At 32.8% G+C, this 23,286-nt stretch overlaps 3 protein-coding genes and 1 long non-coding RNA gene across 11 annotated transcripts in view; 1 reads left to right on the forward strand and 3 right to left on the reverse strand.

The window, feature by feature from the left end:
* The window catches only part of LOC127902704 (putative disease resistance RPP13-like protein 1), a 53,502-nt gene extending 47,862 nt beyond the window's left edge, over nt 1-5,640 (reverse strand). Inside the window, exon 1 of the mRNA XM_052442502.1 lies at nt 3,638-5,640. Within this exon, the coding sequence (XP_052298462.1) occupies nt 3,638-5,518 (1,881 nt within the window). The 5' untranslated portion in view covers nt 5,519-5,640. The remainder of the gene's footprint in view (nt 1-3,637) is intronic.
* The window catches only part of LOC102612243 (ras-related protein RABA2a), a 72,035-nt gene that overhangs the window by 7,008 nt on the left and 41,741 nt on the right, over nt 1-23,286 (forward strand). The gene's annotated exons all lie outside the window — the stretch shown is intronic.
* Nucleotides 822-23,286, reverse strand: part of LOC127902703 (putative disease resistance RPP13-like protein 1) — a 44,515-nt gene continuing 22,050 nt past the window's right edge. The window contains exon 2 of the mRNA XM_052442501.1: nt 822-3,050. Coding sequence (XP_052298461.1) covers nt 953-3,050 — 2,098 coding nt within the window. The 3' untranslated portion in view covers nt 822-952. The remainder of the gene's footprint in view (nt 3,051-23,286) is intronic.
* On the reverse strand, nt 17,891-22,340 carry LOC127902706 (uncharacterized). 8 transcript variants are annotated; one of them, XR_008055210.1, is made up of 9 exons: nt 22,061-22,340; nt 21,537-21,953; nt 20,294-20,399; nt 20,163-20,191; nt 19,375-19,496; nt 19,235-19,292; nt 18,991-19,156; nt 18,770-18,907; nt 17,891-18,213 (listed from the first exon to the last, which is right to left on the reverse strand). It is a non-coding gene; the product is annotated as an uncharacterized LOC127902706 (long non-coding RNA). The 8 variants fall into 8 exon arrangements; XR_008055213.1 differs by having other exon boundaries at nt 19,235-19,316; nt 21,537-22,340; XR_008055215.1 differs by having other exon boundaries at nt 19,235-19,309; nt 21,537-22,339.

The following is a 23,286-nucleotide window of genomic DNA, read 5'->3' on the forward strand; positions in this document are numbered from 1 at the left end:
CAATTTTATATGTACAAAAATAAATAACTCTCAAATATATTATTTGATAATTCTAAAAACAACTATTCACTCTAATAAATCTCGTAGGAAATATATGGTCTAAATTGTAAGTCTTTTCGAGACTAATTCAAAGAGAAAATACGAAGGATGTATAATTGACCTCTACAGAACTCTAAATATCATAAAGAACTTTAAATAAATTTATATACGCATCACAATTAATTACAGCCTTGATACTTCATTTGGTTTTTGTTAATTTTCTATACAGTTGTGCTGTGCATAAAAGTTGTGTTAAATGAAATCGGTAGGTGAGGATTAATTAATCAATTAATTAAGATCCAGTTAATGTAATTAATTTTATTTGATTTTTTTAATTCGAGTTCTAAATTAATCAATTAATTTAGATTCATGTGAAATTGAAGTGAATTAGTTTCGATCTGTTTTTGGTCCTATGTTTGTATGTGTTTACTCTTACTTTTCTTTTTGTTTAAATTTTCGTTTTCTTATTGTTCACTGAATAAATTTCTGAGCTTTATTTGAGTATAACGATTGATTTGTGATTTTAATTTGTGATTTTACTTTTCTTTTTGTTTACTCTTACTTTTCTTATTGTTTACTTTTCAAAACAATATTTGCCAAAGTCTGATGAAGAGAATATACATGCACACACATATATAACCGTACAGCAGAAGGATAAATAAAAGAAAATAAAGTTTCAACAGCTGAATAATGCAAACTCATTTTTTTTAACAAGCATTTTATTGTTTAATTTAAAAAATTCGAAAACCGATTGGTCTTATATACATGATAAAGACTCACCGACGCCGAACCATATTCATTTAAATTAGTTTTCAACTGAGATTTGAATTTTGAAATTACATACACAAACACGCTCAATTTAAAAATAAAAAATAGTAATTATAAAATATTTCTGTCGTCCTCCATTCAATTATCAAAAAACGACTTTATAATCGATTTTAACATAAGGTATATGGGTTAATAAGTCCCAATATTGTCCTCCATCCTTTCTGCACTTCTCTTCTATCAACGGACATCTCCAGATCTGTAATTGCAAAAGTGAGGAAGGCAGGCCCTTCTCCGGAAAGTATTTAAGCTTGGGACATCCATGGAGTCGCAATTCAGTGAGGTTTTGAAGATCAACAATTGAAGAAGGTAGGCGTTCCAGATTTGAAAATAAAAGAATGCTCAGAGATGTTAGAGAGGCAGGAAGAGGAAGCGCGGTCCCTAATCTTTTGTCCTCTAGTGGAAATGACACCATGTCGTCATAACATCCTCCGATTTCTAGATGTCGCATAGAGGAGAATCTGTGAAATCCCCGACCCCGCTCAACCATTGACTTCCAAATCTCCATATTACCCCTGATATGAAGTGACTGAATCTTGGTGGGAAGGCCATCTTCTTCAAGGCTTGGAAGCTCACCTCCTATTCTTAATTCTTGAACAGAAGTCAGGTTGTGCAATCCCTTGGGTAAGGCCTCTAGTCTCTTGCACCAACGGATACAGAGCTTAGTGACTTTCGCACAAGGCAGTCCCCCTTCGGGAAAGGACACCAGATTTCCACACCTCTCTACACTAATCTCTCGAAGCTGGTGGAGATTATGTAAACCACTCGGTAAAATTTTCAGATTTTCACACTCAGAAATGTAGATATCTTCAAGAGATGTGTTGTTGTCCAACCTTTCTGCTATTGACTCCAGATTTCCACACATCTGTATACTAATCTTTCGAAGCTGGCGGAGATTATGTAAACCACTTGGTAAAATTTTCGGACTTTCACAATTAGAAATTCTGATTGTTTCAAGAGATGTGTTGTTGTCCAACCTTTCTGCTATTGACTCCAGCTTTGAACATCTATAAACATCAAGGGACTTAAGAGACGGAGGTAGATTGCCAACTTCAAGGGACTCAAGCGTGGCAGGTAACTCGTTTTTTGAAAATATACATTTCAGTGATGGACAGCCGTCAATTGATAAGTGCTCAAGAATAGATGACGTGTACCTACTGCTGCTGCTACACTGGATGCCCTCATCCACTGTCAAAGTCCTTATATTATCGCAACGCCAGATCTTCAACTTCTTAAGGCTCGATGGTAGCTGGACAGCAGCAATATATGTCAACGAACAACAATACTGAATATTCAAGATCTCGAGAGACGAATGGGTGTCGCACATCCATGCCTCTGGTAACGATTTCAGTGCATCACAATGCCCAATCTGAATTTCCTTCAACTTGGAAGGCAGAGCAACCTCAGGAAACGAAACAAGGGAACTGCAGTTGTAGATTTCTATCTCTCTCAAGGAACTGAGGCTGAACGATGATTGTGGCAGCTTCACAAGGCCTTCGCATCGGTTCAATTCTAGATATTCAAGTCTGCTTGACAATTCGCAGAGCTGCTGTTGTTGGTCTTTCTCTTCCTCCGCCACCAAGGATTGAAGTTTGGGACAGCTGTCAATCGTCAGTCTTTTGAGAGAGCAAATGTCTTGCAGTAATTCGTTATGACTCTTCCATATATATGTTTCATTTTTAATATTATTTATCCCCAATTTTTCCAGTTTTGGTAGTCGCGGCTTCAATGGCCCTGCGAGAAACACTTGATTTGATGCATCTCTACAAACCACTGAATTCTGTGAGCCGAGATGATCGGTTGCACTTCTCCACACAACCTTTTTACATCCATTAATCTCTAATTTGCAAAGAGCTGGAAGACTCGTAACTGAAACTGACAATTCTTCACATCCTCCAATAACAAGCATCTCCAATGCAGGAAGGCATTCTGGCAATGTTCCTTGCAGTTTAGAACATCTTGAAATGCGAAGCTCTCTCAATTTCGGAAACCCTTCAACTCCCTGATCAGATCTAAGAGGAATCCAGTCTTCCCATTCTTGCAAGTCTTCAAAACAAAGAGTCTCCAAGCATGGAAAAGGAATCGGGGAATCATTCCCATAGAACTCTGAACCCAAACTCTTTACTCTACTCATTCCACTCACTTCAAGATGCTTTAGAGAGGGTAGTTGCCCGACTGACGGCAGGGTAGTACACACGCCGCAATCTTGAAAATCTAAGGTCGCTAAATTTGAGAATAAGGAATCTCCCAACCAAGTTGGAAATTCTTTACCTCCATAGCCACCGATACAAATTTGTTCCAGATTTTCATGAGGTTTTAGCATGTCGAGCACATCCTTTTCAGTTTCTGCCTCCCTTGAAGACAAACCATCGGTACTCCGTGTCCATCGAAACCTTAACACTTTAAGATTCTTCTTTCCATTCAATTGAGCCTCCTTCGCATCACCAATGTCTTTTACGTTCTCCAATTTTGAAATGTTAAGTGTCCCACGAAGATGCGTCAACAATTTTAACTCTCGTATCCCGGAACCACTGTCTTTTCCCACAACAAAATTACACAGCGTCTGAAGGCAAGTCAACTTACCAAATCCTAGTGGCATCTCCTCCAATGAACCTGTATATGAATTATTGAGATAATGCAATTTGATGAGATTTCCCATGTCTGCACACAACTTCTTCAGTCGCAGACAGCCCTCCAACAAAAGCGTGTGCAAATTGTAAAGCGTGTTGACTGATTCAGGCAGAGTTATAATGCGAGTTCCCGATAAGTTAAGGTACCTTAAATACCTCAAATCACCAATTGAATCCGGTAGCTCATAGATGTGATATCCACGCAAAGAGAAGACCCTCAGGCGTTGAAGTTTGAACAACTTAGGAAGAATGCTACGTGCCAAGTATCCACGCGAACTATTTATCAACATTACTGGTAAAAAGGTTCGCAAATGTTGGATATCGTACAAGTCCTCAAACCTTTTAACGCCATCATATTCTCCACAAATGTACGATAGATGACGAAGATTTTTGGAAAAACTTTGTTGCTTGTTAACTTCCGAGGTATACTCCATTGTGAAGTATATTTCCCCCGCAGCCCATTGAGCAAGGTCGCTGATAAGATCGTGCATCACAAATCGTGATGCATCGTTGCTTGATTGCTGGAAAAAAGATCTTGAGTGCAGCTCCTTAAAGATCTTACGACCGAAATCGTCACAGGAATTCCCACTCCCTTTGTGATCCAAGAAACCCGAAGCACACCATAATAAAATTATCTCCTCCTCTTCAAATTCATAATCCTTTGGAAACAATGAGCAGTATGCAAAGCATTGTTTCAAAGGTGCCGAAAGATAATAGTAGCTCACTGCAAGGGCTGGTATAATGCCACATCTCTCTTCTGGTAATTCCCATATCTTGCTACTAAGAACATCTTCCCACTCACTTCTGTCATGATTCCCACGTAAAAGTCCTCCAAGTGTTTGTGCTGCCAAGGGCAAGCCATCGCATTTGGTCACTATCTTCTTGCCGATTTCCTCCAGTGACTTATGTGAACTGAAATCTCTCGTCCCCAGTGAATGTTGAACGAATACAGCTAGACAATCATTATCTGACAACTTCTTTAATTGATAAGCCGGAACAGTACCCATAATTTTAGCAACCTCTTGATTGCGAGTAGTGACAATAATTTTACTTCCCGGTGCGCCAACTTCAAAGGGACGTCTGAGTTGATCCCAATCATCGTAATTCCGGTTCCACACGTCATCTAAAACAAGCAAAAACTTCTTTCCAGATAGTTGCTTATTCAGTTTCTCTTGAAGTGAATTCAAGTTGAGATTATCTACGTTCTGGTCAGCAACAATGGATGTTAAGATTGTTTTTGTTAGCCTGATAACGTCGAAATCATCAGAGACACAAGTCCATGCCTTGAGATTAAAATGATCCAGCACTTGCTTATCATTGTAGACAAGCTGAGCAAGAGTGGTTTTGCCCAGCCCACCCATACCTACAATAGGTATAACGGAGAATCCACCATCGTTGCTTAAATCATCCCTCAACAGCAGTTCAACAACATCCTTCTTTTCAATTTCCCTGCCATATACTTTGGCTTCCTTCACCAAAGAAGTTGTCTCTCGCCTTTGCCTGTCTTTTGTGGTCCTCCCACCCGAACTTACATTCAAACCCAGCGAGTCCTTCTGTGTTACAATATCTTGAAATCTGCCGTTGATCTCTTTGATTTTGGACATCATGGCGTAATCGAACTGAATCGATTGTGGAGTAAAAGTGGTGCAGCAAGTAGGAATGAGCTTCCGAAACTTACTTGTTCTTGTACGACTGCTACTGGGTTGATCAAGAGCAGCAGCTGGATCTCGATTTCCAAGCAGAAACTTCCTCCGGAAAGCCTCAGTTTGAAACTCATCCAGCAAGTCTTCAACATCAAAAGCCAAGTTCTGAAGCTCGCCAAGCCACAACTTCACAGACTGATCAGTCTTCTTCTCCTCAGCATCAGCAAGCACCGCCTTGATTACCACCAACATATTCTTCCACTTCTTTAGGTCGGCTTGGATTGGCTCTTGGCGTGCAAACAGCCGAATCCCCTCCGAAGCTAACTTATTGACCAGCAAATCAACGGACGCCGTAAGGATTGCCTCTCCGATGAATGACATTTTTTTCTTCTTTTTCTTTTTTTTTGGTTTTGCAAAGAAAGAAAGGAGCAGAATTATGGGTTATGGAAAGCAGAATGAGAAAATGGATAATTAAGCAGAATGAGTTTGTGATTGTGAAGGGTCTGGCCCAGCAAGCTTAGTAGAAATCACGCGTTGATACTTTATTGACCAATGACTAATAATTTGGCAATTCACTCATCACCACCACTTGGTAAGCAAAATGAAAATGCTTAGTAATTAAGTGTCAAGGGTCAAGCAAAATACGACGTAAAATGTGTCAAGGGTCTCCCCACTTGTTGTTCCTTGCAGCTTAGAAAAGAAAAACAGAGCCCACCACCCATTAATATTTAGCAATTCACCAATCATCACCACTTGTTACGAAACCATCTCATAAGCCAAGTTCGTAGGTCGAGCAGTTAATCCAGTGTCTATTTCCTAGAACCTTCGTCTCATAAACCAAGTTCAATCAAAACGTTCGTTTATTGTTCTTTATGATTTTCAAAACCGTGATTAAGTTTCATCTCAAATGTTTGAAGAGAGTCTATCAGTTCTTCTACGCTAAGAATATCAAAATTCTTGTTTTTTCTTCAAACGTTGAATAATGAAAAAAAAAAGTTGAATATGGAGGAAAATAGAATGCATCCATCTTCGCTGTAGAAGTCTTCTACTTATAAAAGCAAGTTAGAATAAACGATTTTAATCTCTCTTTTTATTTCTATAAATGCACTATTTTTTTTTTTAATCTCAATGCGAAGTCGTATCATAATGTTATATTCCTATTGTAAAACAAAATTTTAGATAAAACAAATTCGACTCATTTTTTAAAGGTATATATTTAGTAGGTTACTAACATAACTAACAAAATGTGATTATTACACTAAATGAAATAAAAGACAGTACTATCACCAATAATTTAGCAAGTTTCACATGCGCGTGTTTCTAAAAACATTATATGGAATCAAACAACAGTGATACAAAGAGAAAAGTGAAATCCTCTGATTGTATTTTTTTTCTTTTTCAAAAGAAATGGTGGGGTTGGTTTGTTTGCAAAGTTATTAGCGTGGGTCTATTTGTTTTTGTTTTAACTTTATTAATCAATAAGCAAACATGTAATGATTTGTATATATCACTAGCATCGCATTATTGGGAGGTATTGCGCTTAGTATTCATAATTTTTGTAACATCTTAATATTTATATTCCTCTCTTCAAACTTTTTTTTTATTTAATTTTTAAAGAAAAATATGAAAAAAGTAAGAAAAACATTATACTTAGAAAATAATTAATATTTTATGAGTCTAATACAATTTTGTCTCACCTATAAATTTTTTTGTTTAGCAATTAGTTTGAGAATCTTAAAAAATTATTTGCAGTAGGATAAAATTTTATTTAATTTATTTTTTCATTGTATTTTATCTTAATTAATTAAGTTGTTATGTTTATTACAAGAATTTTGTTTTGGCTTAGAGGATTGCTTCTTAAATTCAGATTATTTTAATGATAATAAAAGATATTTATATTGTGCAAGCAAAATAAAATGAAGAGAGAAAGAAAATATAAATGACTTAATTCTATTTATATTTGTTCTCAAATGTAATTGTAGTATAATAGGAGTTTTATAAGATTAATGAAAGGGTGCCAATAGTCGTACTCTCATAGAAAATGGCAGTAATAATAGTGGAAATTTAGTGTAATAAAAAAGATAAACCGTAAAAAATTAATGTTTACTTCTAGATACATTTTTTTCTCTTTTTTTTTGGTTTTTTTTTGGGGTGTTGGGGGGGGGGAGGGGGGGGGGGGAGTTTATGGAAATTAAAGCAAATAAGAAAGTGAATTACAGCAGAATGAGTTTGTGATTGTGAAAGGTCGAGCAAGTCTAGAAACCAATTAGGCAAAACCCACCACGAAAGTTAAAAAGGAAAAATAGCGCCCACCACAAATATAAAATTGGAGGAGATCAAGATCATTCCTTTGCTTTACATATTAAATTAAATAAAAGCCAAACTAAGAACCTTGCCTTTGCTTAACATGATTAATTAGGCACTACTTCAGAAAGAACACGAAAGTAATAATCTTGTATTAATCTTAAATTTTAGGAATAAAGCTACATTTTCTCCTCTTACCATCTTTTCATGTTCATTGAAAAAGTTTGAAGAGAGTTTATCCATTCTTCTTCTAAACTAAGAAAATCAACATTCTTACTTTCTTCAAATATTGAATAAAAATAAATAAATTATTGAATAAGGAGGAAATTAGAATGTATCTACCTTCGCTAACCTAAAATAAAAAAATTTAATCTCTCTTTTATTACTAAAGTACACTATTTTTTTAATAATTGTATTGACAATGACAATATATATCATCGATTATATTCTTGTTGTGTTGAAATAAGGTATAAAAAATTTTAAATCAAGAGGAATTCGACTCATTTATTAAAGGTACATATTTAATATACTAAAAACAAAAATTAACATAACATGATTATTACACTAAAGTGAAATGAAAGCCAGTACCCACCAGTTCACCAACAGTAATTTAGCAAACTTTGCATTCTAGGAAATGGACATTGGTGAATTAACCAAAGGAAGACTTCCTTTGATAATTCGGGTAACGCCGGTCTGTCATGGAAGAAGCTAAAGACATGACAGTCTTTTAGTAAAGACTGGAATTTTCTGGACCGTTAGATTTCTTTATCGCGGGTCCATAGATAGTGACGTTTAGTTGACTATTTTCACATCTACCAGCCTGTGGAGTTTTGTTTTCGTTCGCCTGTCGTTTTCATCGCTCTGTCGTCTTCGATCTTTATGGCGACATGGGTCTATGTGTATGGTAAACTGTGCGGGTGGAGAGTGTCGACATGATGCTGTCACCTTGCTTTAATTAATTGCGGTGACGTTATAAAGTAAGCCTCAAAAATTTTAAATCGTGGGTCAAGCCCTGGTGTAAAAATCAGAATTTGTAACAAAGAAGAATTTAAAATTTTTCTTCTTTGTTTCTTTCATGCATTAGGCTCGTTAACAATTCAACATACCGGGGATGAGGGATGCAAGGAAACAATTATTTGGTTTGAGTGTTTGGTATTTTCTCGATTCATTCTTAAGGTTCAGAATTTGATGAGTTTTTCTATTTAAATTGTGCATATAATTTTTATTTTTAATTTTCTGACGTCGATATCTTTAGCATGAATTTTATCTATGATACATTAAAAAGTTTTGAATCGCACATTATTCATGTGCGTTACTGTATTGTAAAAGTAAAATTTCTTCTTATTATTTAGAATTCATATTTTTGAACTAAACTTTTAATACAATATGTCAAGACAGACCCTCATGATGCACACACATTTTCACTTTTAGCCGTGCTGCATGCTCTCGAATGTACACTTATGAACTCCACGAAACTAATAACATCAAATGCTACGGTAACAATATTGTTATCCAAGTGATGATGAAAAGATAAAGTGCATCCGTTACATCAATTATACGATAAAACTTATCTTAAAATTAGGCGACAAGATTATGAAAAGGATAACTTATAAGACTACTAGTACAGAAACAGAGGAAAAATAATATGCTGAAGCAGCGATTTGCCTATTTGATTTTTTCGGAGAAGATTGATATTTAAATTTCATTGTTGATTCAACCAACCATAAATAATTTATCTTTTATTCAACAAATCATAATTATAAACCATCTTTTATATGATTTTTTTTTAAATTCCAAAGGAAATGGTATTTTCAAATTGCGCATTATTTGATTGGTATTATGTTTTATATTTTCTTATCAACAAAATTTTGACTGGGGAAGTGGACGTCTCTTCTGATCTGAAGAATATGGAAACTAGTCAACTACCCGTGCGGAATTTTTTTTTTTTTCTTCTTCTGATTAGCAGAATTCGCCAGCGAAAATGTTATTCTAATATGTGCATTTATGGATAAGTTTTCTTATCCAACTTCCTGCTGTACACTGGATTGAATATAAACAAACAATCTTTTATATATAAAAAATTTTAAAAATTCCAAATGAAAAGATATTTTGAAATTGCGCAGGGATAACCTTTTTTCTTGCTAATATCTACAATATTTATTTTTGCAATCCGCATGCATGCTCGGTTATGATCACCCACGTGATCGGTATTACGTTTTTTTATCTTCTTATTAACAAATTATTTAGTGTGCGGACTCCATTCATGCTCCCACGTTAATCTTCTTATTAACAAATGCTCCCGCTATTCACTTTGCCACAGTCGGCTACTTCATTCTATTTGTTTACTGCATATGAATCATTAATCATATCAAACCAGAAGCGAGACCTCACAAAAGCAACTTAATTACTTCGTGAGTTTTAATTTGGGAAGTGGAGGTTTCTTCTGATTTGAACAATATGGAAACTACCTCTGCAAGTTTTTTTTTTTTTTTTTGGGCGAATAAATAAGTTTAATAATATTAAATTTTCACTTAAGAATGACCGGTGGGAGGGTCAAGCAGATATGCCTGATTTGGGTGTTAGGAATATTTATAGTGGCCCATGTGCCACATTATTGAATTAGTAATAATTTAAAATTTAAATGATAAAAAAAATAATGGGCCAAAATCCTATTGGTCAATTGGGAAAATCTAATTGCCCTCTCTGATGAAAAATGAAAATAAGAGTTTTATTGAAATTGATTTTCTCTCTCTCTCTCTCTCTCTCTCTCTCTCTATATATATATATATATATATATATATCACGTTAATTTTTGCTCCATCAAGAAAGCAAATCACTCTAAAAAGGTCAAGAGATAAAAATTAATTTTATTAATCTTTAATTATTTACCGTGAGATTTGATCAAGAAGATTGCTATGGATTAAGATATGTTTTCTCTCAATTATGATGATGTGAAAATCATGGTATTCTATAATCTTAGGGATTGAAGTTTATGTAAATTAGGGTTTATTTCCTTTATAAGAGGTGTAAAAATTCTAAACAACTAGTAGCAAAGCATGGTTTAAGAATTTATGATTTTCTATTAAGATCTGTAATAACCCTTTCTTAATTTTCAATTGTCCTTTGGTGTATATGTCAATTTGGATTATTATTCCGCATATACATAATGTATAAAGAGAGTTACTGGCATAGAAATTTTTTGCACAAAAAAAAAAAAAAAATCCAAGATGTTTTTGACTGTTGGCGGCGCAATACATAAAGGTGAAATTAGGTTTTCTTTTGGATTTTTTCATGAGACACCCTAAGGTTTGTTTAGTTTATGTTTTTGGCCAACGTTTAGAATGTTGTTTCATTTAAGTCCAATTGAATTTGCAACGGCCATCACATGCTGTCTTCAAGCCGAAATTTAGGAGCAATTGCATGTGAAATTTCAGTGTAGTCCCTGATATTCTATTTTATTAAATTAAAGATATGATTAATTGGATTTAGTATGATAAAGCCGCCGACTTTATGTGCATCAAGCCTTATAAGTTTTGTTCTCATAACTTTGAATGCTTCCGCTCATTAATTAATGATCTCCGAAATTTCTTAATGTTCCAATTTTAATGTTTGAAATTTGAATTGATGTTTGTGGTTTTATTTACTTTATTAAAGAAATTACTTTGTTATAAATGTTCACCTTGAAATTCATATTATGATAATTTGTTAGTTACTAAAGTGGCCAAATTAGAAAGTTTTCATAGATGTCAAATTAAATTCAATTTCAAGTTCTCATAATTATTGTGATGCGTATTATTTAATGACATGATGATCTTGTTGTATGAGTATATTGAAATTCACAGATTATAAAATATTTAGGAATTGTTCAAAGGTTGATTAATTAATTTTATAATATATGATCATGATTGTGGGTAATTAGTATGCTTGTTTAGATATGTTTAGTATATCCAAAGATAGCAAGCATGTCTAGTTTATGTATAGTTGATTACTAATTATGTGAAATTAAAGTCAAGCATCAATTATGTTTATTGCAGTGTATTGTTGTATCACCAAATAAATTAAGCTTCATAATTTTATGTTAGTAAGTATTAATAAATTAACATAGGTAACATTTAATAATTTAAATTAGCTGTAGAAAATTAGTGATTATTATATCATGAATTAATTGATATGTAAATTATTTATTTATCAAAATTATTTTTCATTTAATTAAATATTAATTGAGGTTTAATTATTAGTTATCGATAAAAATTAACATGGTATTGTCTTTTATGGTCCTGACCCCCATCTCTAAATTAGAAGCAATTCTCAAACCCGTCCCATCTCTAAGGAAAGTTTCGTCTTCAGCATAATAACTATATAATATCATAATGCATTGGTGTGAATTAACCATGCTCCAGGTTGATTTGGAAAGTCATGATACTGTTTCCATTTCAATTTAGACTCCTTGGTTATCAGCCAAATGGTTTATAAGTAATAGCCAGTAGAAGTTTTTCTCAAAATGGAAATAAGTTGTCTTACTGGGAGAGTCCACGTATGATATATAATTTGTGGTGTTATTTTTTCAATTGTAAGTTTCCCTAATTCTGGCCAATGTACAGATTCAGAAAGTTATATTTGGTGAGTTCTTTTTTTTTTTTTTTCTCTCTTTTTTAAAGGCTTTGGATACAACGGCAAGAGATAGGGAAAAATAACAAAGAAAGAGTCAAAACTCCACATTAAGCTAACATTTAAATTTCTATTTATACTTTGCTCCACTCATTCTAATGTTTACTGGCTAATTGTAGTTTATGGTGTAGCATCCAGAAAAGATGACTCGCAGAATTTATTCTTTTGGACCACCAAGTAGCTTAAACACACACACACACAAACACATGGACGTATGAATGTGTGTGTACGTATATGTATATATATATGTGTGTCAGTGTGTGTATATATAGTCCTTTAATATGGACACCTCTTTTTTTTTTTTTCCTACATAGACATACACTATATATTAAGACATATGATTTAATAAAATTAATTTTTAATAATATTAAACTATACAGTTTATCGTGTATTAAAAATTAAATTTATTAAGGTGCACGGTTAAACTGCGTGTCAAGACAATCCCGCACTAATCCAAGTGTGAGAAAATAGAGAGAGCTTTTGGTGCTCTATTTCATAACTTTTATTTAATCAAAACATCTTGGTTTGGGTACGAGGCTGACAAGGTCTCCGAATCCAAAATTGTGGTCTTGAACTGTATTTGAAGTCATTTCCTTAACTTATTGTTTTAAATTTCAAGACTACAGCGTGATCAGTCAATCGATTACGTATAGAAACTGGCGTTTTTGTTGGATGTTGGGCCTATCCTCGAAATAGTTTCGATTCTGTTTTTGAGGTTTTTTGGGGCCCCATACTCGATCCCAATTCATCGCGAGCCAGCACATGAGTCCTGCTCGCGGATTACAAAAGCAAATATTGTGGAAAATAGCAAGATAAAAATTGTGGTGGATACAGTACATCACGCGAAACAAATAAGATTAGTAGATTACAATTAAATTAAACGCAAGAAATTACTTTTCTAGCAAAAGCTTAATCCAACCCCTCAATTACTTCTTTTTATGGATATATTCTTTAATTATTTTTCGTTATTTTACTTCCTGTTCATCAAGTTTTCGATGTTTACAACAATTATTCATTTGAAAAGTTATCCAATAATGTTAATACGTGAAAATTGAGAATATGTATAGCGAAAAAAGTTTTCTTCCTCCTCCCTTATTGATTCAAATTAAAAAATTTTATAACGGATTTAATGTGGTTTAAAAGTTCAATTTTATTTAACATTTTAACGACATAAACGGAACAAATCAATCACATAATCGAACATAATGATAAGAATCTTCTTGCTATATGTGCAAGATGAATTATATAACCTTGATTTTGGAAAATGTGGCCAGAGCTGCAAAAATGAAGATTAATTAACCTTGGATGACAATGATTAATACCCGTCCATTTCTCCTAAGCTCTGTTTCTTACTTTGATGCGCACATGACTTGAAAGCTTCATCTTCCTCTAGCTTCCTTTCGTGAAACGTACTAACAAATAACAGTAGCCTACTAACAAATTAAGATATAATCCAATATCTTTAGTACAAATCCAAATAGTCTCATTTTGATTTTGAGCTAGCTTTTTAATTCCACACTCAGAGACAAAATTTTGTTAATTCACATTATTTAACAAAATAATTAACAAATTAATTGTGATTGTGGTTGACGATCATTTTGATAAGCATCATAAACAAAATGACTGTTGTAGAGGCCGAAATTCCAAAAGTTTCGTTGCATATTTAGTGAAATGATGCAAGGACGAAGTATCACTTGGCTGTAAGAATTAGTTACCCAACAATTTGTGGAGTTTGTTTTAGGTAAAATAAAAAATAGAGCAAAATTAAGCCGACATGGATAGACTAATTTAAACAATATATTGCACACAATGATTATTTTTATTAACTTTCTTTTTCAAGAAGACATGGTACACAAAGACACTCATACAATTGATAGATAATGATAACACATTATTTTATTTAACTAATATAATACGGAAAGAGTAACTTGTACTTAACCAGTGTAGTCGGAATTTCTTTCGTGTTGAGGGACAATAAGGAGATCCAGATTGTCGTTCATGCTCTCATCAATAAAAATACTGATCAAAGATATTAGATCACCCTCAGACCACTTGACCGTCCCTAAAAATTCACAACAACAATTGTATTCATTAATACATATATTAAAATAAAAACTATAAATGACATTCAACTTAACATGGCCTCAGAACCTGGATAAGGAGCTTCCGTGTTCTTCAAATTAGAAAAGATATCTTCTAACTTCTGGTGAACCGTAATCGAAATTGAAGTTGCTTTTGTTTCTGGTTTGATAATATGCTGCTAATGTATTTATATACGAGTCTTCATATAGTACAGTGTTGTATGCAATACAGCCCCTTCAACAGTAAAAAGGAAACTTGAACAACCAATATTTTACCGGTTGTACATTTAATAAATTTTTAAAACTTATTTTTAATGCAGAAAAAATAAAATAAAACGAAAAAATTAAGGAAATTTTGTAAATATTTAACACAAACAATATTTGAGAGAAAAAAATATTTTTAATTTCAACAAAAGTTAAAAAAATTAAAATAAGCATGTCTCGACTCTTTTGTTTTAATGTCAATGTATTAGGTGACATTCCAAGTTAATTTAACATATACCTAATTTTGATTAAACTTTCTCACTAATTGGTTTGTTTATCTCCACTTTCCGATCCACTAGTTTTATGTTTAATATTCCCACTAAACTCGTTAAATACTAATATTTTGGGTCAAATTCCAATTAAATTTATTTCTCGTTAGACAAGTATCAAAGTTCTGTTAAACTTTCTCCACATTTGGTTCATGTGTTTGAACTATTATTCTACTAGTCTTTCATTTAATATTTCAACTAGTTTATCAAGATTCCAATTATATGGGTTAGATATTGATATTACTTTTTTTGTTTGATTAGTTCTAAATTTGGTAATGTTTTTTCATCCATAGGTTCACATGTTTCAACTTATTGGTCCACTAATTTTACGTTTGATATTTCTACTAAATTTGTCAAGTACCAATAGTTATTGTTAGCTTCCAAGTAATTAGCATTCTTCGTTGGACAAGTTCCAATTTTTGGTTGTTTTTTCTCTCTTAATGGTTCACATGTTTCATCTAATTTTTTCCCTAATTTTGCGTTGAAAATTGCCATTAATTGGTTGAGATTCCAATTACTAAGGTTAGGTACTAGGTTTGTTTTCTATAACTTTATTTTTGGTTTTGTAGGTCTCTAATTTTGGTTGTGCTTTCCCCATTTTTGGTTGACGTATTTCAATTGTAATTCCACAGGTTTTATGTTCGTTATTCCAACTAACTTGGTAAAATTCTAATTATATGGGTTAAATATCAATATTACTTTTGCTTGGTTTGATTAATCTCAAGTTTTGGTTATACTTTTTTATCTTTTGGTTCACATGTTTCAACTTATTGGTCCACTGGTTTTGCATTTAATATTCCTATAAAGTTCGTTAGATACCAGTATCATGGGTTAGATTCCAAGTAAATATCATTTTTCGTTAAATGAGTTTCTAATTTTTGTCAAAATTTCTCTCTTAATGGTTCATGTGTTTCATCTATTTTTTCCCTAATTTTGTGTTGAATATTCCCATTAACTGGTTGAGATTTCCATTACTGAGGTTAGGTACCAAGTTTGTTTTCTATAACTTTATTTTTGATTTTGTAGTTCTCTAATTTTGGTTGTGCTTTCTCTATTTTTTGTTGACGTATTTCAATTGTAATTCCACAGGTTTTATGTTCGTTATTCCAACTAACTTGGTAAAATTCTAATTATATGGGTTAAATATCAATATTACTTTTGCTTGGTTTGATTAATCTCAAGTTTTGGTTATACTTTTTATCTTTTGGTTCACATGTTTCAACTTATTGGTCCACTGGTTTTGCATTTAATATTCCTATAAAGTTCGTTAGATACCAGTATCATGGGTTAGATTCCAAGTAAATATCATTTTTCGTTAAATGAGTTTCTAATTTTTGTCAAACTTTCTCTCTTAATGGTTCATGTGTTTCATCTATTTTTTCCCTAATTTTGTGTTGAATATTCCCATTAACTGGTTGAGATTTCCATTACTGAGGTTAGGTACCAAGTTTGTTTTCTATAACTTTATTTTTGATTTTGTAGTTCTCTAATTTTGGTTGTGCTTTCTCTATTTTTTGTTGACGTATTTCAATTGTAATTCCACAAGTTTTGTGTTCATTATTCCAACTAATTCCACATGTTTTGCGTTCGTTATTAGAATAAAAGCAACTGGTTCCATCAAAATTTAAGGATGATTACTAGCGCTTTCATGCTCGTGGAGATGAGAATGGGAGACGCTTGTTGTCTTAAGTGACTATTCTTACCCCCACTAAATTTTATAAATTTAATCATTCATTCTCTATATGGTGTTTCCACTCCTAACAATAATTTTCTTAATATTAAAATTGTCAATAATAATAATTACAATTATTATAACAAATAGTAATAATGATAATAATTGATTGAGGATAAATTAATAATTTATAATAAATCATTCTAATTTATGTTCACAAAGTAAACATATTTATAACAATACAGAATATTCCAATTGTGTTTCATTCACCCAACTAATATCATATTTTGTTTGTTATTCTTCATTTTTATTGTAGCCCATTCTAATTCTATTTTTTTCTAATTTTTGTAAATTTCAATTATTTATTAGTGAACACATCAAAAATTTAATAAAAATCAAATTTCACATTAGAAAGAGCATGCAAGGTAGACTTTTGTAGGGTTTGCAAATCATATTGTAGGTATTTGGAAGTTCACAAAAAGTAAATAATGTTATGTATAGAAATAAGTTCTTGTTTATAATGTTTTGCTGTATTTCAGTGACACTTTGTTATATAAGGTGCTAATGCCATGTTTGGATGCTAGGATTAAGTATGGGATTGGACTAATTTTGAAATTAAATATTTATCCAATACTTGTCAAGCTTAGTTGGATTGGATTAAGGGGGTAGTAATTTAAATTTAATCCTAAAATCATGGGATTAATAATCCTAATTTACGCATGGGTTTAGTTGGGATAAGATTAATGAAAAAAGTTGTCCATTTATGAGATTTTTATTTATATCATTTTTTATTTACACCTAATATTAATTAATTTTTATTATGATTTACTCAAAAATTATTTTTATTTATTATCTATTAAATTAATATCTTTACTTATAGTAACTCTGGAGATTAAATTTTCACCACTTGTATATTTAGTAATTTATCGATAAATTAAATGTTTAATTATTTATTTCGCAAACACACCAATATCACATAATTTCCCTATTATTGCCATCGGTTCCCAAACATCCAAGAGATGGTTGGCAACAAGAGAAAAAACAGGGTTGACTAATAACAACGACTGTGCAATCGTGGCCAATAAATTGTTTCATAGTACCTAATTATAGCAACGATTAAATGCAACCTGAGATCTGCTGTTGAAGTCATAGTTATGGAAAATTTTACAAACTTCAAGTAAGACCGAAAAATTACAAAGAGTAATGTTAAATATCCCAATTAAAATTGTGCCACTATTCAATCACAAATGTAGGATAGGTGACTATAATTTTTCTATAAGTAATGCTTTGGTACTTTTAACAGTGTGATGAGTAAACGTTAATTTTTATATTTTAACTCATGATCGTTAAGAGAAACTAAATTTGGGGGTTGTTTTTCAAATAATGTGACACTTCAAAAATATATATCTCATCCTTCTCCCCTTTCCTCATCAAAAACCACTTTTTCCAAACATCCATACATTACCTATCCAAACATCCGTACATGGAAATCATCAATACAAACCACAAAATTAAGCTATCTTATGAAAAATGTCCATAATGCATTATCAAAATATAACAAGTATTGACAAATTTGAAAACAAAATACGTAATAATCATAATTTCTAGGCATAAAACCATGGGATAATCACTGAGGAGGTGGTGGAGATGAAGATGCGGATGGCAGTAAAATCACGAGAGTGCAGATGAGCTGCTGGTCATCTAGAATCTGCTGCTGCTGCTGTGCAAAAAGACTGCTGCTCAGAATGGAAGTGATAGTGGAACGCTGCAAACCGTGTCTGAAGCTCGTTTTGTTGTATAGATATGGAACAGATTAAACTGTCCATTTATATGGGTAATGAGTAACTACGTTATCTTTTTAATAATTAAAAGAAAAGTATTCCTTTAATTATTGGTAGAATATATTTTCCAATTCACTATTAAACATAAATACTACTAGGGTGAAGAATATAAGTATAAATTGAAATACAAAATTTTTTCACTTAAAGTGTTTTCTCAATTTTTTTTTCTATAAGAAACTCAAAAATGTATTAATGAATAAGTTGTAAAACAGAAATTGGACAAGCCGTCCGCTTAAAAAACAAAGCCTAGCACTATTTGTGCCATACGAAAGTGTACCCAATCACCCCTAAAGTGTTTTTCCAACTTTTTCTCGTATTTTTTTAAAGAATACTTAATAGATTAGATATTGGAATATAAAAACTGAAGACAAACAAACATGAATGATGTATCAATAAATTAATGGAGATCTATTACTACATTTGGAGTAAAATTATGAATAAATTAACATAGATAATGAGTTTATGCCTGTACTCTATAATGTAAATAATATTATGTTTTTAATTCAATTTAGCACCCTACAAGAAAAGATTACCTTATCGCTTCCAATCCCTCCTTTAGATCTAAGCCACTTCATGAACTTCTTGATCCTTGATTCGTTCCAGAATGTGATAGGAAGTATATTCCTATCAGGCTGAACGTTGTCATATGCAACATTATGGAGATAAAAGATCTGCATGAGCAACTTATAATTAAGAAAAATAATATTATTCATGGTAAGCATATGCTCAGCTTTAGTTGCAGAAACTATGTCACCTGTAGGAAGTGCAAACAACCTCCAATGTATGCTGCTTGTTGTTTCCACTATTTCATTATCACCAGAATGTGAGTTTGAATTACCCATCCTTGTATCTCTCTTTTTGTACCTTGCCTTTTGTTCGGGAGGAATTTCTTTGTAGGTTTCCCCAATATGTTTTCGTAACTATCAAAAAGGTAATGAATATGTCTTAAAACCCCACAAAATAATTCTGTACATGCTACATTTAATGAATATACTAACCCCAATTGTAACGGACAAATCTAAATTTTCACTTGTCAAACGCTTAACTTCTTCATTGCTGCAAAAGCATAACATCTAATTACTGTTATCTAGTATGGGCGTGTTTCTTTCCCGATAGGTAAATCGCAATGACTACTTACAAGTAAGAGACAAATCCATAAGTTGAAGACGTTGGAACTGCATCCTGACCATTTGCTTTTAGAATACGAGCACTTTTTTTTTCTATAAGCCCCCTGGTAATTGTTTACGCTTTCATTGGTGACTGTCCAAGAAAAATTTTAAATAATTAAGTGAAGGATAATTATTCCATCAATATGTATTAAATTTTTTTTAAAAAAATGAGTTCCCCCACCTGCTATTCAAAGTCACTGTGTACTCCTTACTTTTTAATCTATAAACATTCCATATATGGTGGAATTCAAGCACAAATTATAATTTTATTTTATTTTTTTTCCTCATTTATACCAATGAAGAAAAAGATGACAAGAATAACAAAGGAAAGATCTTTATTTTTGCCCAAGACTAAGACCTCTCACACACTCACAATAAATGAATGACAGAGTGAAAAAAATTGTATATAATAAAGGGATGGGATCAAGAGCTCTCATTTCTTACTACAAAATTTACGAAATCTAAATATTTCAACAACATAAAATTTAATGGATAATGATCTTTGCTGCATACATTAAAATCATGACTATTACCGTGCCCTCAACTTTGCGTCATACAAACAAATTTCATCATGAAACAAAGTACAATGCTTTTTTTTTTTAATAAAAACATACATTAAAGGCTGCTGCGAATATGTAGGGGATGATGGGTTGTAACCAAGATCAAAATCAATGCATTGAAACCAATATGACAAAATCCATACTATGAATTATTATAAACACCTAATATAGAGTTAGTATATCAGAGGGATTGATACCTGGAATGTACTTCAGCAAAACAGGACCCCTGAAAATAAGAAAGAAAAGTTTTGCTCAACATTCCAAAAAAATAGAAGAAAGTAGAGCATTTTGTCAGCTCTTTTTTAAAAATTATATCGTTGTAACTTACACAAAATTCCACTTAGCACAATCGTAAGATTAAGATAAAGGCCTGCTTGCTGCACCAGCTTGATAAACTTCAGCAGATCAGAATTCCCCTCCAAGTAATACTAAAACTAATTAAAACAAAAACAAAAACAAAAAAACAAAAATAGCAAAACATTTACTAAAGAACTTATTTAAAATATTACCCTAGATTTGAGACTACAAGCAAACAGGGCCTTCTGATAAAAACAAATTACATGCCATAAATAAAATTATTACAAGCCCACCAAAGAAATTTTCAGGGTTATAGTGATTACAAACCTTCCCTAACTTTATTTATCTTCACCAATGAAAATAGGTCAACATTTAACATTCTTTTACAACCAAGTACACCAAGTCTTACAATTAAAGGTTTAAGGTTACAAAGCATAGTTACTTAAGACTCTTAGCTTTATCGTAAGGCACCTTAGAAAATTCTATTACCACACAAAAACCTGGGCCTATTTCTTATAAACACGGCAACAATCACATCCAAGGTCAAGCAAATTCAACAACAAGCCCATACGGCATATACCCAGCACATACATTGGCCGATTTGAGGCACAATACAATAGAATATTATCATAAAACCACCACAATATCACTGGATTCGAATACAGGAACAATAGAAATTTAATTGTTCAATTAAATCATTACCCCAAATCACGAATACCAGCGAGACTACATTAATTCATGCCACTGGCAGCAGCACATTCTTTAATAAAATCCTTCAAACATAAAAAATCAGCTACATGCAAATCTAGAATTTAAAAGGAAATATACAATAATTTTTTGAAGAGAAGAAATGCCTTTCCACTTATATTCAAGATAATTCAAGAAAATGACAGGCCCCAATTCGCAGCTCATCAAAACAAACCCCATTACTTGCAGTTGCTTGATGCTCGATAATGTTACCTCTCTCTTTTTTTTTTCAATTTATAATTTTTTCTTTTTTGTGAATAACGGAATCTCAAGATAAAATATTGCAGTATGACTTAATTGTAACTCTATCGGTTCAAAAATAAAAATGACAAGCCCTAGCAATTATCATTCGATTATCAATCCCTAGAAATCATCTCAATATTTCAAGTAATAATTTCTCAATTGCAAAATCAAATTATTGAAACTGAAATTTCAAGTAATATTAATAAACTAAACTGAAACTTCAAGCATATTTAAATGACATAATAAGATTCTTAATCATATATTAAATTAGAGAGAGAGCTCACCGAAACTATTGGATGACATAAGAGAGAGATACAGCAAGAGAGATGATTTACGACAGTGAAAATTTGAAGCTATGACTGACGAAATGAAGCTGAACGCGAGAAATTGAGCGACGAATTGAAGCGAGAGTGACAGATCGAGTAAGCCTGAGTAAATGGCACTCTTTCGACTACATCTTTGCTCTTTGCTGTGATGGGTGGTGAATATTCTTGAATACCAAGTTCATTGATCCAAAATTCTGGATGTAGGAGAAAACAATAGCAGAGAGAATACGAAGGCTGTTATTTTGAGGAGGAGAGAGAGGCATCACAATCCAACGGTTGTGATTTTTTAGATAAGTCAAGTGATGACATAATAACTTAAAAGCTTCATCTTCCTCTAGCTTCCTTTCGTGAAACCCGAAGCAATTCCTTCCATCTCTACGATATTAACAAAAGCCAAAATTTTCAACCATAATTACAATTAATTTGCTACTTAAACAACGTGAAGTTACAAAATTTTGGTTTCTGAATGCGGAGTTAAAAACCTCTAACATCAATATATTGGGAATTGTGCCCTCATCGTCTTAAGATTATTTGTTAATAATTATGTAGAAAGGAAAAAAGATGGATGATTTCAATTTCCACCAATCGATATGCATGCACGAGTCTGAACTGAGACTGAGAAGACTATTAGTACAGAGATGGAGGAAAATAATCTACTGAAGCACCGAGTTGGCCAATTTGGATTTTTCGGAGAAGGTTGATCTTTAAAGTTCATTGTTTATTCAACCAACCATAAAAAAATTTATTGTTTATTCAACAAATCATAAACAATCTTTTGTATATTAAAAAAAAATTTAAAGGTTCCAGATGAAATGGTATTTTGAATATTATCTGCAATATTCACGTGATTGGTACCACGTTTTTTATTTTCTTATTAACAAAATTATTTATTTCGTAGGGACCGCATTCACGCTTCCAAGTTTCTCATACATATGAAATTTAACCATTGCGGTTAATTAGCAAGTTTTGACCTGGGAAGTCGGATCCGGCCCGCATCCACAAGAATCTGAAAGATTCGGATCTGAAAAAATGCGGATTCAGATGTAAGAAATTAAATTCCGCACGGATCCCGATCCGGATCTGAATACAAGTGCATCAAAGCCGGATATTCGGATCCGGCTAATTTTTATATTAAATTAAAAAATATATATTAACTTAAAAACAAATTTAACCTAACTCCCACATTCACACGCACTCACAACACTTTACCAGCAGCCGCAACCCACAAATACCTACCACCCAAATCCCCCCAATTCCGTAGGATGTCGCCGTCTGCCTCACGGCCTCGCCTAAGCCTCGTGTCCAAGCCTCGATCTGAGTCGGTTGCTGTCGTTGCGCGCTGCACGCCTCGATCTGAGTCGGTCGCTGCCGCTGCACGCTGCACGCCTCGATCTGAGTGAGTTGCTGCCGCTACACGCTCGATCTGAGTCAGTTGCTGTCGAATCCTCGCCATCGAAGAAGCCTCTTGCCGTCGAATCCTCGCCATCGAAGAAGCCTCTTGCCGTCGAATCCTCGCCATCGGAGAAGCCTCGTCTAAGCACTTTAATTAAAATGGTCTTGGCAAGCCTTGTTGAATCCTTTGGCCTTTGTTGATTCAATTTAGTTTAATTTTGAATAAATTTCTTTGCTGATTCGTTTCATCACTTTAATTAAATGCATTAATTTTCAATATAATGTAAATGTTTAATAGGTTTTGGGATTAGGTTTT

Source organism: Citrus sinensis, chromosome 5 (genome assembly GCF_022201045.2).
Source record: "Citrus sinensis cultivar Valencia sweet orange chromosome 5, DVS_A1.0, whole genome shotgun sequence".
Lineage (NCBI taxonomy): Eukaryota > Viridiplantae > Streptophyta > Magnoliopsida > Sapindales > Rutaceae > Citrus > Citrus sinensis.